General features: G+C 36.0%; 1 protein-coding gene across 1 annotated transcript; it reads right to left on the reverse strand.

Annotated features, from left to right (window-relative positions):
* Window positions 1-124: 124 nt before the first annotated feature.
* On the reverse strand, window positions 125-15,757 carry LOC148939001 (33 kDa inner dynein arm light chain, axonemal-like). The gene is made up of 5 exons (XM_089107386.1): window positions 15,566-15,757; window positions 14,822-14,954; window positions 6,011-6,156; window positions 3,397-3,594; window positions 125-347 (listed from the first exon to the last, which is right to left on the reverse strand). The coding sequence occupies exons 1-5, from the start codon at window positions 15,755-15,757 to the stop codon at window positions 309-311; spliced, it is 708 nt and encodes a 235-aa protein (XP_088963512.1). The 3' UTR covers window positions 125-308.
* Between the last annotated feature and the right edge of the window lie 264 nt (window positions 15,758-16,021).

A 16,021-nucleotide genomic window follows, 5' to 3' on the forward strand; every position in this document is an offset into this window, starting at 1 on the left:
TTCAACTACTACTCACACCTTTCTGACTTTTATTGAATAGAAATCTTACTATTTTCATACAATAGTGTAAATTAAATTTCGAGGTGCCCAGATCTGGCATACAATTTATCAGTGAGACTTTATGAACTGTCTAATCTTGACTGATCTAGAATTAAGATCATTCCTGAATCCAAAGCCTTTATTTTAAAGAGGATTTTGTTTAATCAACAACACTCTTCTTCTTCTATATTTTGGCTAACGGTATCGAATCTCCCGAGACTTTTCCTAAGAGCTGGTTTACGACCATATTTTGTAAATTAAAGTTCTTCTTATTTTGATGATGGTGTCAAGACGCTCTGCAGTGTTGCCTAAAAAAGAAAAAAAGAGCTCTTGGACTGGGGTTTAAAAGTGCTTTAACGCTTACTCATATACTGGTAGATATGGTGCGTAAATATTCCAGGTTTTCTTAAGAGAGAGAGAGATGATTATCCGTTTTACTATTTGCTGGCAGAATGGAAGACCAAAGAAGACCAAGCAGCTTTAGTAAAGACGGCATTAAAGATATATACAGCGCTCTATTGCCTCTAAATTTGTTATTTATTAATTCTAAAAGAGTTGCTTAAAGAAAAACCAAGAACGAAAAAATGGATGTGGTAATCAGAAATTTGGTAAATTTGGCAGATATCGTTCAATTACTAACGAATTTTGGCTTTTTTTTGTATATCCTGTTTCCGGGTAATTAATAGTTTCTCAAAAATTCCGGAGACACGATGGGACTTGTGTCTTTTTGAGGTACTACTTTTTTAAATTTAATATTAGACACGATTGTCAGTATCTAAATTTACTCTTGGACTCTTCCGAAAATGAATGACAAGAATGAGCTATAGCTTGTGCCAAAGAATAACTTTCATATGCGTAGCTAAAGCGGGAGCAAAGGTGGGTTATTTCCCTCAAGAAATTCAACGTCTCCCTAGTAAAATTCTCAAAACGAGTGAAAAGTTCCCTCCCTTCTCCCACAAGAAAAATCCCTGGCAGCCTCCAAAATGTCAGGGATTACTATTACATGTTTCTTAACATCTATTTATGCTCATGAACTATTCTTGCAAGCCCTTCCGGTACAAATTTTAATTCTAATATTTGACCTGGATAAGAAAAAGTGCATAGATTAATTGTCATGTACGACAAAGATGCAATTGTTTAAGAATGTATCAAAGCCAGGTTTATCCGGGGTGTATTTTATTTCCAATTTTCTTAGGAGATGAGTATTTTAAAATATTCATATATTTAAAAGCTGTTGAATGTAATATTTGAAATCTTCACAGACTATATTGACCAATTTCATGAAACATATGAAAACCAGAAACAGTTTAAAAAGAAGCTTAAAATAGAATCTTTTGTTGGGGGAAATTGTCCAGAATTGTTTTAATTGCTATCTACCATAGATTTAGCTCATTTGGCTACTATTTGAATTATTTAGTATTCGGGGACAAAACATATCTTCTGCCAAAGGTCTTTTTCCATCAAATACTATTCTAAAGAGCATCTATAATGCTGCGTAAAGTTAAGAGTCATTTAAATGCTCTGATGCTCAGATCTCAAAATATAAAGTATGGACTTGGCCAGAGTATCATGTGAAAGTCTAAATTCTTAGTTGTTTGTTTTAGAAGTATAAACTCTATCTTAAGATTTTAGGAACGGAACCTTTAATATTTCATTGCTTTTCCCAAATTTTTTTTCTTTTTCTTTTTTGCGTAATTTTTGTTTTGTGGTAGGCTAGTTATCTAATTAAGCAGAAATAATTTAATAAGAAATAAAATATTTATAACGCCAAAAAATGCAAATTGCTAAGTTTTGAAATACCAACGTTGTAGTAAGATAAAAGAAAACATCCTTTATGTGAGGTTTGAAAAGGAAATTTCTACTAACCATTTTTCTGGCTAAGCATGTAAATTGGTTAAACTAACCATTCCTGATGGGGGGATTTTCCGTGGGGAGTGAAGTTTTTTTTCTAAGGGGGGGGGGCTTTCTCGAAAAAATTTCCACAGAGGGGTGAAACTCCAGTAGTATTTGAAAAACAATAAAAAATTAATCTTTTTCAATTGTGTGCTAAGAAGAATTTTTCAAGCGGAATTGTCTGCAAGAAATTTTCCGGGGGATTTTTTTTTGCGAGAATTGAATAGTCTGGGGAAACTTTTTGGGCGGGGGGGGGGATTTTACGTGGGAGGAACTTTTCGTCGTGAAATTTTTCATGAGGGGAGGGAATTTCCTATGGAGGAGGACCTAGATTTCCTGGTATTATTTAAAAGACGAGCAGAAATTAAATAAAAAACAAGTTTTTTGACTAAAAGTAAGGAGCAACATAAAAACTTAAACGAACAGAAATTATTACGAATATGAGGGGGATTGCTTCTTGCTCAATATATCGTTCTTTATGCTAAAGCTTGACTTTCGATCCAAATTCTTTAAAACGACTCTTGAAACAAAAGGGTCGTTTAATTTGAACAATACGAAGCTTCTTTAAAAGTACTAAAAAAAAATTGGCTTGAAGAAAGAGGTATTGCGGAGTGGTAACGATAGCATTCCTGTTCATTCTAAGCTTGAATGTTGTTCCTTACTTTCACTTGATCTATTTTTTATTTAATAGAATAAAGGCTCCAAAGCTGTTTGAAATGAAGCAAGGGATAACGCCGCAAAATTTCTGTGTCGCTCCTTTTTTATTTATTCTTCTGGGAAAGGCAATATTTGTCATCATTTGCTTTGCAACCTAGTAACTTCAAAGGGAAGTAACTGAAACCTAGTTTTTGCATGGAATGTCTTTGATTCTGGAGAGCCAGTATAATAAGTTCTATCTTTGAATATTTGGATATGTCTTGATTTTCTTGATATTTGGATGTCTTCACATACCTCCGCTACGCTTCGTAGAGCTCATACACCCTGCCATTGGTTTATGAATAAAGTGAACTTTTCCACGAAGGACAAACAGGTTAGGTTCAAAATGTTAGAGGCTAGTTTGTTGTTAGAAAAAATAATCAATAGATCGAGGTTTTTAGAATTTTTAAAAGTATAGGAGGCCGATCTGAGGTTTTATCGCGCGTCCCCCTCCTCCCATTGGAATACCAAAACATGAAAAGTGTCATGATTTTCTAATGTTTAAGAATATAGCCCTTTTCTAGCTAATAGTTCTTTGCCAAACCTCCGCCTCCCCTCCAGGACGTTCGTTTAGCTCTATCCTTCCCACTGGAACCCTTCCCGCAGGTGCCATAGTTTAGGAGTATAAATCTGTGTGTACAGCCCTTATGCCCACTGAAACTTCAGTTGAAAACAAAGAATGACTTTAAACCATTGGTATGTTTTTTTTGCCTTCAGCCAGACAATTTTCTATATTAAAAAAATTTTGAAAAATGAATAGAACTTTACCTTAATTGTTTGGTTCGTATTATCTAGTGATTCGATTCGGGATAACAGCTCTTCTTCTTTCAGTTCAAACTTTTCTTCCATTTCTCCCTTCTCTCGTTCAAACTGAGTGCGAAGAGACTTCAAATCAGCTTCTAGTCCTTGAATTTTGTTTTTTAAATCATCAATATTATTCTTTACGCCTTCCTCATCTTTCTGAAACTGAAATAATAATTTTGCTAAATTTGTTTAATTATAAATCTAGGTGCTGAAAGATTGCATTCACTGCTGGCAGGAGGAGCCAGTTTTTTCCAATTAGAGTATTTGTAATTGAGTCTGATTATGCAATTTATAATAATTGGCCCAATGGGGTACAACCTTAGGTATGAATTACATTTATTTAGAAGGAAACAATAAAATTATTCCCATCATGTTAATTTGGGTTTTGGTTCAACCTCTTGGGCTGCTATGTATAATCCAAGAAAAGCTGGCGACCGTGGTTGCATGGACTATATTGTAAGCTTATTGTTGCGTAAACGATTACTTCTTAGACGTTCGTTAGGTTTAAAGAAACGATTTCTGGATGTTTGAAGTGACTATCTACACCAGTGGTTCTCAAACAAATTTATTTAGACACTGTACCCCTTTTTACCCACAAAACATTTTAGGTATCCCTGCTCAGTTGTCGGCAGGGTCGTCCTGAGGGGGGGGGGCACTGCACCCCCGTCCTTTTTTGGAATTCGGTAAAATTTTTGCCGAAGGGGATAATTTCAGCAGAAATTTTGCTTTATAATTAAATAAATTTTACTTTATAATTAATCTACCTCCCCCTCCCAAATTTTTCTACTGCTGTCCCTTCTCCCCTCAAAAAAATCTTGCGTTTTCGAAACAAATCCAATAACATAGACTATTGGGAAGAGAATCACTGGATTTTTCTGCCGGAAAGGGATGGCTTTTTAGGCCTAAATTTCTTACCTGTCTGTGATATTCCATATAAATATAAACAAAAAGAGGGTAGGGTTAGGAAATGTCCCCTTCTTCTATTCTCACTTTATTTTATGGAGTATTTTGACTAATCCTTTATAATGGGTGGTGCAGGCAGACAGCTAACCCCATTGAAAAAAATTTCAAATGTAACATAGACGACTGTGTTAATATTCTTACCTGCATAGAAGGAAAAGTTGGGGAGGACATAGTATTACCTTCCCATTTCATAAATAAATGACCTGAAAGTGAGATTTGCGACAAGAAGCAAAAAAAAAAAAAAAAAGACAAAGCAGATATTTGACAGTTTTCCGCTACGCCGTCCTTGGTGTTAAAAAACACGGGAAGGAAAAAAGATATATGCATTTTTTTTTGTAAAATATAAAAAGAAATCAGGACGGTTCCTAATAAATATATAACCATGCTAAATATACAGCCATGCCAAAATATCTGCTTTATCATTTCATTTTCCTTTTTTTCTCTCGTACGTCGAATAAAGCCAGTGTGATCTCAGAACGTTTGAGAGTGAAATTATCTTTTTTTTTTTTTTTTTTTTTTTTATGGTCTGCGTAGGACTATGTACGACCTTCTATTTTGTAGATATAGCAAATTCAGTTTTGTTCTAATTAAAACGTCAGCATTTTTCTTGAGAGCCAAATTATCTTACGAGTGAAGCTATCCTATCCCAAATATTTGTTTTCAATATTATTTATAATCTATGAAAAACCTGATCTGATACAATTTTATTGACTGGACTTTGAGGGCTTGAAAAGTAGGGCTCAAAACATTTAATCGTATTTATCTCGGAATGAGCTTTCGAGCTGTTGGGCAGTTTCGCTCTCAGATCGTGGCTTGTTCCAGCACAGCCTTTCCTGTGTCAGTTAGGACAAAAACCCTCAAAACTTTTAAAACCCTGCTTTGCGTCATTCTTATAAGATACCAAGACAATGTCTTGCTATTTTCCCGTCAGACTGCATCTTTTAGACCCGCGACAATTTTACCAAAAGCTGTCTTTTCACAGCTCCTTTATTCTCCCTTTTTTTGTTTTCAAAACTCCCAAAAAAACTGCTAAAGATATGCAAATTTTAATCAAATTACTATTGCGATTACTAACAAGTCAGTGTAGCAACAAGCTGCGTGAGGCCAGCACTGCTGCGTACATTACCCCCCCCCCCCAACAAAAAAGAAGAAGATAAACTGTCTGGATTCATCAATTAAAATGTAAATACGTCAGTTTTCTTTCAACGTTGTAAGGTTTCATTTCGTAATTTTTACATTGTTTGAATCATTGAAATTGTTATGGTCTCAAGAAAAGTAACAGGTCCAACCAATTCAGACCAATGACAAATAACATCTTCTCAAGTCCGCACAAAGCAATCTGGCCTAGAAGCGAGTAGCAAGGAGTCTCCAAAACCTCCAATTGAGTGGAGGCTTTGCGCAAGCCTGGACCCATTTGGTTTACTACATGGGTTTCAAGACTTGGTGGTATTCATATTTAACATATTCCATCCACATCAAAGCAAAACTATTTTCGGCTTTTCAAAGTAGTTTCAGTCTCAATTAAAGATTTTCATAATATAAGGTCTTTGAAGGGACCTGATGAAAAACTAATAAAAGCTCTAAATGTATCTCCAGCTTTATAATCCTTACATACCTTTAAATCTTTCGATAATGTGTAGGTCACAGCGCTTTCGTAAAGCTGGATTATAGCGTTCATGCTTGTAATTATTTCATCACGTACTTCCGCCAATAAAAGTCCAGACTCTGTACAGTTTACGCTTGTTTGTCGTATTAGCTCATCTACAAGGAAGAAGAGAAACAAACAATTCAAAAAACAACTTTGTAAAAATGCCTTTATATCCAAATGTAATAAACAGTAAAGATTTATATGTTTTATGGCTGCTTTCCGGAAAAGTAAATCTTTTAAGACCAAAAATGAGAGCATGGAAAGCCCTCATTGCCTCTGTGATGATCGCCGTGTGCTTTTTTTTATATTAACAAAATTTTTGGTTTTCAGATGGCAGGTAAAAAAATTAGCTTTAACCTATTGCTGCATTTGGAGACATCTATTTTCAAACTTTTGGTACTTACGTATTATAGCGACCACGCTAAAGAACTGAATGTATTTTAATCCTAATGAAATATGCAAAAATATGATGAAAGTATAATACTTTAGTAACAAAATTATGGAAACTACAGTAGAGAATTATCGAAAGCATTCCGTCCAGAGCGCATTATTTTAAATACTTAACCTAACATAACCTAACCACCTCTGTATATTAAATATTTAATTAAAATATTCTTGCGAAATAGTTTCTCTCGCTCAGGCTAAGCTGATTATCTCCGTGTGGACAAAGAAGACCAGCTTCATTACAGATCAAGAGCAAAGTATGGTCGCTATAACACGTAACTACCATTTTTTTTTATGTTAATATCTTTATTACTCTTTCGAGTCTTTTTTAATGTTTTAGTGCAAACAAGTAAATTTTTTCACATATCTTTCTTGCCAATCTGGCTTGTAGTATAGCTTATCAATGGCTTGTGGTCATTGGTAAGCCAGATGCTTACCAATCTTGCTTGTAATACTTCATGCTGAAACTGTAAATACTTTTATTTCAACCATTATTTGCCAAAGCATTATTCATATATAATGAATGTCATGGCCTTCAACGGGTATGTGATCGATCTTTAAAGATTGGGTCGTCTAAACAGATCGAATTAAATATAAGCGTTTAAAATGAAGATGTTGTAGCTGAAGATGCAAGTCAAATAAAGTAGCAGGGAATTGATTGAACAATAAATACTACATAATAAAGTAAAATGTGAATGTGTAGAGTCAAAGCTTGTTTTGGTTATTGACTCATCTCCATTGAAAACAAAGCAAAAAGACACAAATAGAAATTAAAGATACAAGTCAGACATAAGTATAGCAACTATGTTTTAAATAATAAATGGGGCATAGTGAACTAAATTGTACAAGTGCCAGCATGGAATCGAACGCAGGCTAAAACTAGCCAGTCTTGATTGTGAGTCTTGATTGTGAGTTCGGAGGAGACACTTCTCCTGTGAATTATTTATAATCTGGATACCTTCAATTCCGCAACCTAACCTGTGAACAAAAACGTGATTAATTCACGTTTTTGATAAGACTTCTCTTGTGAATTATATATAATCTGGATACCAGCAATTTCGCAACCTAACCTGTGAACAAAACGTGAATAATTCATGTTTTTGATAAGACTTGTGGATACTTTGACTTAAGGTGACCCACTATCCTATTCAACTTTGTTAAAATAGTGAATATTTAAATTTCTTGGCAACTGAAAAGTAAACACTAAACCAGATTACTGGTACTTTTCTCGTTACTGTTAATTATTTTGAATTTATAGAGAACCAAATTCGAATTAGTGTTCGATTTTGTGATTTTGAATAGCCCAAATGTTTGGAAAAAAGGAGCCTCCAAAACAACCTCCTGATAGGGATATGAGTAAGTCTCCATTTCAACCATCTTCAAAAGCCCTCGCTAGAACCCTCCCCTACAACTGCGTATGTACCAGCGACCTCTCTGAAGAGTATTTATACCCTAAACATGGATACCACCCAATGTCCATCCCCCTCAACAACGGATACTGAAAAAGATGAAGAAGGCTTTAAGATAGTTAACTCGGCTAAGCGTAGAAGACAGCGAACAAAAAGTCCACCAGATTTAGTAATAATACATCAAACCGATACCACGAACAACTCTTCAAGAAATCCAACCGATTCCCCGGTAATCATTCAACTAGTTCCCCAATCTGATAATTGCTTGTTTAACAACCGTGATCTACCAAATTTGCGAGTTTCCCTCTTCAAGACCATTCGTTGCAACTTTAATATGAATATAAACAGATCAGGATCCCTAGATATCCTTTTGAACGATCCCACATCAGTGAAAAAGGTAATGGAGATAAAAAGTGTTGAAAATGTTGTTGTCACAGCCCATCTGTGGTCCCCAAGCCCGATACAAACAAAGATAGTGCTCTACAATGTCCCTAAATCGTTTCTAAACTCGGACCTGAAGGAAGCATTGATGAACGAAAAAGGTGAATGCATTCTGGTCTCTAGTGTTCATACCCTTGGTCGCGAAACCACTGAAACCTCAAACTTTAAAACTGTGTTGTTTGAGCTTCAAGGACAATTTAATATTGACAAAGTGTTCCTCTTTGGCCAACAAAAATCTTTCAAGCCTTACAAAGAAAAGCCATTGCAGTGTACTAAATGTCTAAAGCTTGGGCACTCAGATAAATACTTCAGAGAGGATTCCAACATTTGTAAGATTTGCCTAAGCAAGGACCATAATGAGTCAAACTGTCATTTTGACCCAATATGTACTAATTGTAAGGGCGAACACCAGTCCCTAGATAAAGGAAACTGTCCCAAATATAAACAAAGGGCAGAGATACTAAGAATAGCAAAAGAGCAACAACTTCCAATCCCTTTTGGAGCAATGCAAGTCCCAAGGACACCAATAGTCCCCCGGCCCCCAACAGGCCCCAGGCCACCAACAGCCCCTGAACCATCAACAGGCCCCAGGCAACCAGCAGCCCCCATACCATCAGCAGCCCCCAGGACACCAACAGTTCCCAATGCTTCCCCTAGTGTTGAAAATTTTCAGAATAATTTCATCCGAGATAAAACTAATCCATGGTTCCCCTTGATACCAAGTGCCCCCCAAAAAACCCTGAAGAACCCCCTTTCGGAAAATCCTGCGCAAGGAAAGACATCAAGACCGACAAAGCTACCTGGAATTACTCCACACAGATTTTTAAGCCAGCATAGGCTGATTGAGTCACAATCAGAATGCCTGTCGACTATTTAATGTGTGACTTTTCGTTTTTAACTAATTTATCCCTTTTTAATAACACTGCTTTTAATTATCCCGATATAGAAAGTAATCAGCATGCCAACCCTATAAGCAGCCCCCCTGGTACCTTAACACATGCTAGTTGTAAATACCTTGATATTCTTGATTTTGCTACCAATGTGGAGCCAAAACTTGTAAATAATAATTCCCTTAATGTTCTTTGTTTCAACATCAGAAGCATCCGGGATAAGTGGCTCAAGTTTAAGATCTAATTTCATTCAATGGTGTCTGCCCTCTTGACGTAATAGGATTAACAGAGACATGGCTTTCCGATAATGATGACACTAGTGATTTTTTACTACCTGGTTCCCAAATAATCCATATGCCCAGGAGATTGACAAAGTGTTCTGGGGTATCTCACTTTACATCTGTTCTAATGTAAATTTTACCAGGCTATCAGAGTGCGAAACTATTTTCTCTACACAAATAAATCTCAGATGTATTTATTCAATAATTAATAACATAGTTATCGGCTAAAATTCCTATATACTCTCCTTATTTTATAAACCTCCTCCATTACCGACCTCATGTTTTTGTAATCTGTTTTATAATTTTTCTAATTTTATTAACCTACCCCATAAAAAGGCAATAGTTCTTGGGGACTTTAATTGCAATCTAATTAATGTTGGTAAAAATATTGAATCTGACAGTTTTTTTGAATTGGTAACCACTTGTGGTCTTCTACCCACACTTTTTTTCTCCAGTAGAGTCGATCCTGTGAGATCAACTTAAACAATAATTGATAACATTTTTTTATCCACTTACCTAGGAAGTTACCTGTCCTCAAATATAAAATTTTAGGATCTGTCAGACCATTTTCCTATTTACTTGTCACTACCTTCGTAACCACTACCTCTACGCTCTAGAATTAATATCCCAACACCTACTAGAAACTACAGCTCTGCAAATATAACCTATTTTACTGATTGCCTAAGAACCACTGACTGGTCCGATGCCTTAAATTGTCAAGAGGTAAATTCTGCCACAAATGGTTTCGCGCAAAGGCTAAGTGAGGTTATCCATTCAACTTTTCCTATTCGTAAACCTAACCGGAAAAATATCCCTATATGCCCCTGGATGTCAAATAGCCTCATTGTCTCCTCATATCGTAAAAACAAATTATATAAGTTAGCCTGTCAGTAGTGATATTGAACATTCTAATTATAAAAGTTATAAAAACTTGTGTACTACACTGATCCGTTAACTAAATAAAAACTATTACTACGCAAAAATTCACAATTGCAAAGGAAATCTGACAAAGACTTGGTCTACAATTAACGATGTACTTTCAAAAAATAGAAAATCGAAGTCAATACCTATTCGCCTTAAAGACTTAAAGGTACTTCAAATCATCGGTTCTCTCCCTAATAGTTTTACTCCTGACTGTCTTGGATTAAGTAATAAGCTCCTGAAGACCATATCTCCTTTTGTGTATGAGCCCATCAAGCATATTCCCAGCCTATCTTTAACCCACGGAGTTTTCCCTGATTTACTAAAGTCAGCCATTGTTATTCCAGTTCTTAAAAAGGACGATCCAACTGAGATAGGTAATTATCTTCCAGTCCTAATTCTTCCAGTTATATCTAAAGTGCTCGAGAGAATCATCTTCAGACGTCTGTCTACCTTTCAGTTTGGCAATCAGCACTCCATTTCCTTGATTTCTCCTCACCAATATGGTTTTCGGCCGAAATTTTCAACTTCTCATGCTCTAATTGACGCCACACAGTTCATACGCTCACAACTCGACCTTAAAAAACTGTATTGGGGTTATTTTTGGATTTTTCTAAGGCCTAGTATTTTAATAAGTAAATTAAATAGTTACGGTATTCGTGGTGTTCCCCTCTCTTGGTTTGATTCTTATCTATCTGGAAGGGTACAGAGTGTGAGCCTAGGTGGAGTATCCTCTCAGCACTTATCTGTTCGGAGGGGTGTCCCGCAAGGCTCCGTTCTAGGCCCTATTTTATTTCTCCTATATATCAATGATCTTGTTATGGACCTGGGCCCTTCAGTGTATCCTGTATTATTTGCTGATGACAGCAACTTCTTCATCACTGGCACCAATTTAGCATCGGCAATAACCTCTGCCCAAGTCCTTCTGAACAGAGTCCAGGCGTGGTGCCTTACGGATAACATGTCCATTAATAGCAAAAAAAGTCAAATAGTATTATTCAGAACCCCCTACAACAAAGACGTAATTCAACCTGCTCTTGGTCTCAGGTCCTCCTCCGACATCCTCCCTCAAGTGGAGGTTGCCAAGTTTCTTGGTGTATTTATTGACTCATGTTTGTCGTTCTCTAATCATATTTCGTACATCCCAGCAGTAATTTTGAGAAAAGTAGCTGTGGTCACCTGTTTGAACTATTTTTTTCCTCCTAAAATCCTAGACACCGTCTATGATTCCTTAATTGTTCCTTAACCTTCTTATTGTAGTTTTGTTTGGGGAATTAGACAATAGTCTTTTACTAAAAAACTAAAAATTCACCCAAACCGCACCATTAAAGCAGCTTTTTGGCTTCCCCGTCTATATCCAACCCGTGATTTTTATTCAGATTTTGGCATAGCTCCATTTGATCAAATCATACAAAAACTAAACTTATCGCTTGCTTACTCTGCTTTCCACAATAATCTTCCGCCTCAACTACTAACCTATTATAATATTAATAATTCGGAAGCCCACTGTCTCCGTTCATCCAATAGAGCCTTTAAAATTCCTAAATGCGTTTCTAGTGCTGCCCAGCAATCACCCATTCACGAATCTATTATTCAATGGAACAAAATACTCTCCAGTGCTGAACTAGCCAGAAGTTTCTGCAAGCTGTATAAAAATATAACAAAAGTTGATAATATAATTTAATCTATCCATTATTAACCAATTTGCTTTAATTACCCATGTTTTATTCTTCTATTTTCTTTTTCAGTGTTACTTTAATTTTTTCTTTTTTTGGTCCTTAACAAGTTATCTTCTAGAATCTTTATTATTATTGATGTCTGTGTTATGTTTTTTTCTTGAATAAAATTGAATTGAATTGAAGTCAGACATAAGTATAGCAACTATGTTTTAAATAATAAATGGTGCATAGTGAACTAAATTGTACAAGTGCCAGCGTGGAATCGAACGCTGGATAAAACTAGCTGACATTAAATCGATTTAACCAAGGCCGTACCCAGGATTTTTTTTCCGGAGGGGGGGGGTTACACAAAACAACGCATGAAAAATTTGTTTATATCCATTTTTGTTGCGTTTTTACGAGTCAGACAAACATTTCGGAAGGGGGGGAGGGTTAGTTCCCCCTACCCCCCCGGTTACGGCCTTGAAACCCGTATAAAAAATGTCCATCAAATTAATTTATAATTGCTTCAAACCTAATATCGACTCTTTCTGCTCCTGTTCAGTATTTTTCAACACAAGCTTATCGTGGCTACGGTGTCTTTGTTATCAGTAAATTGCTGTTCAACTGTTCATTTGCGCGCATATGCAATGCTCTTTTTGTACAACATGGTCTATCGTTGTCTCCATTCTATCTGAAGTGGACGAAAGATTTCTCTGTTCTACTAATTATAAGGATTGCAAGTGCCTTATGAATTACCTATGTTTGACCAGCAAATCTGGAATATTAGCAAAAAATGGAACTACTCCTGCCGTTGTTATTGATAGGGAGAATAAATTTAGAAGTTTGGTTTTTATTCAAATTTGCATTTAAATTTTAAATTTGGATTAAAGAGAGATAAATTTGGATTAAATTTAATTTTAATTGGTTTTAAACCGTGATTTGTTTGTATGTTATTTTCTTAAATTGTAATTCATCTATCTGTTTTAGATGGTTTGTTAGTTGTTTTTTTGTGTGTTGTGTATATTGCGTTGAATTTTGTCAGGTTTCTCTTGACTCTTCTTTTCTTTATTATTAAATAAATTCATAAAATAGGTTTTTCAAAGAAAATCAAAGCGTCATGTTCAAACCCAAGACGTCAGAAATAAAGTAAAACAATATTTCAAACTTAAAACAAGCAAAAATTACTATCAATATATTATTATTTTTGCTATTGCTATGAGCAAAACCACAAAGTCAATGTTCAGGCCACAAAGCTACATTTCCTTCAGCCCCCACCCCTCCCTTCAAATGTAAATAGTATAGCACCGATAGCAACGGGGCAATTGATGCTCCCTCGGGCGCGCCATTTTAAGACAGGGTTTACCTATATTTATTTTTTATTACCCCTCATAGAAGAGCCTTCTTTGGTAGTGTCATGGTGGCCATTATTGTTTTGATCTATCCCAAAAACCTCATCCACCAACTTGAGCAGGCAACATTCGTCGTTCATAACAAAGGGAAGAGGCACCCATCACTCGCCATCCATCAGCAGCAGGCGGTACTGGAAACCTCAAAACCGTTAGCAGCAAGCAAGAGCGGATCCAGGATATTTGTTTGGGGGGGGGGGGTTAGTAATTTTCGACTCGGTTTTCGAAAAACTTTACTAATTTTTACTAAGGTTTTACTAATTTCACCTAATTTTCGTCTCGGTCAAAAATTTCAGAGGGGGGGGGGGGTTTCAAACCGGGTAACCGGTTCAAACCAGTTCAAACCGGGTAACCCCCCCTGGATACGGCCTTGGTAGCAAGATAACTTCTTTATCCCACCTTGTATTGTTTCTCATAGATCTTTTCTTTTGCCAGGACTGGTGCTTCATGTGTCCAGGAGGAAAATAACCCCCCTCCCGACCCTGCATGATTTTGGCAGCCCTTACTGACTCCATTCCATCCATTATCGGCAGCAAATTCCGACCATTAGCGACTGCTATAGATGAATAAAATGAATCCTAAAACGACCTGAAACTAAAAGTAATAATCAAGTAAATAATAAACGAACAGAAATTACCACAAGTATGAGTAGGGCTAAAGTCCCTTAAATCCTTATAGCCATTACTCCTGGGGCTGTGGAGATAATGTCAGTCCCAAAAGTAAACTACGTTTTTTGAAGAAAAAATTTGATTAAATATCATGTGCCCTTATTCTGGGTCAGGTAGCAAAAAAGGGCAAAGGAGTGAGATTGGTTGCTCTCCAATCGCTTTTGACCACTCAAGACCAGCTCTAGATATTTCATTTTCTAATCATATGAACACCTTCCCAAGCTTCTAAGACCATGCTTTCCATATGGAGCTGCCCCTTACCGCCTGGACCTTAATTCAAACATATCAGTTTTGAGTCGTCCGGTAAAAAACGACGACACATGGCTCCTTATTTAGGCAGCTCTACACCGGTGCTTCTGATTTATTCAGGCTCAGTTTGTTAATAGCTGTTTTTAAATTGGAAATAATTCCTCATTTATTCATTCATTTAAACTTGGATAGTGAAGACTGAAAACTTCCAGAGAATATGATTCTTCACAATTTGCGGAGAATGCCAAATAAGGGCTGGCTTTTACACGTTTACTACTTATAACATAAACTATAATGCTTAGTCATAGTAATGACCGATAAAAATATTTTTGGAAAAGTTTGGCAATTGTTAGTAAATTTTGAAGATAAACTTAAAGACTTTTTAAGATAAATTCCCTCAAAACTTACCAAAGCATTGACTATAAAATTCTCTTCTTATAGGGCAAAATCCGACTGGCCTAGATTGTCTTTGCTTGAGCTGGTAATTCAATCTCGCACGGAGGGTTATAACCTCTGTCCTTGATCCAGGAGTACTTGATACCTGCAAAGGAAAATATACTGGGGTAGGGCATAAGACCACTCGCGGGACTTGGAAACAGGTGGACTCTATTCTCAGTGATAAAAACTAGAAACTATGACTCTGAAGGTTTTACAGTTTATAGAATCAAATTTTGAATTAAATGCATACTACATTTGCTACCTAACTATTGGAAAAACTTAAAGGGTGCATCATGTATTTGATATTCTCACACTTTACTCAAGAGGGAATCTAAGCATCTGATTGTATACGTGGAAATAGTCTTTTTTCTTCAGTCCTGTAAAAACAGTGAAAAAATAATGTTTGACCTTAAAAAAGTGCAAGTTTACTTTGTTTATTATTGTTTTGTAGAGAAATGGTCAGTATGATTCCACAAAAACATAAAGATTCAGAGAGGGGTGCTTTGCCTCTCACTCACACTATCTGTTTTGGCTTTTTTTTTTCCAATTAGCCATTGCTCTGAACACCATCATTTCCCTCAGAAAACACAAACATAAAGATTCAGAGAGGGGTGCTTTGCCTCTCACTCAGACTATCTGTCTTTTTTTTCAATAAGCCATGGCTCTCAACTTTTTCATAACAGTCCACCTTTGTCTCTCACTCAGAAAACGTACCTCTTGCATCCATATTGCTCCTTCGTCATCAATCCGCGTCCGCGGTTGCAAAATTGAATTCAAAGTTTCTTGACATATTAGTCCAGATTCATTTTTATTTCCAGTTGAAGTGATTGCCTCACAGAAATTATTTGTTACTAGTACTGGCTTTTTATAGTTCAACAAGGAAAACGGTAAACTTTTACATGACATTTTTATTTTCTATTTGCATTTATGAATAAACACTCTCCGTATCTATAGCAACGTATATTATGCAAGACCTTTCTAAGGAGACTTTGCATTTATGACTTTGTATTTATGACTTGGTATTTGCATTTATGGCTTTACTAAAGAAACGTTTTTAAAGATGTTACTCCCTTGCTTTGACTTTTTAGTTTATTCCATCAGCTGCGGACAGATTTATGCCGTGCTTCAATTTATTAAAATAAAAAACAGGGTTTTTCAGCTGAAAGTAAG

Source organism: Artemia sp. Qi Xiang Cuo, unplaced genomic scaffold (genome assembly GCF_049724085.1).
Source record: "Artemia sp. Qi Xiang Cuo unplaced genomic scaffold, ASM4972408v1 HiC_scaffold_23, whole genome shotgun sequence".
In the NCBI taxonomy this organism is placed as follows: Eukaryota; Metazoa; Arthropoda; class Branchiopoda; order Anostraca; family Artemiidae; genus Artemia; species Artemia sp. Qi Xiang Cuo.

What these genes read in the sequence shown, in the direction of transcription:
- LOC148939001 (XM_089107386.1), bottom strand. Translation starts at nt 15,757, where the DNA reads ATGTCATGTAAAAGTTTACCGTTTTCCTTGTTGAACTATAAAAAGCCA. An exon ending in CATTATCGAAAGATTTAAAG is followed by an intron (nt 3,595 to 6,010) that starts GTATGTAAGGAT and finishes TTATTATTTCAG; the next exon opens with TTTCAGAAAGATGAGGAAGG. An exon ending in ATACGAACCAAACAATTAAG is followed by an intron (nt 348 to 3,396) that starts GTAAAGTTCTAT and finishes TTTCTTTTTTAG; the next exon opens with GCAACACTGCAGAGCGTCTT.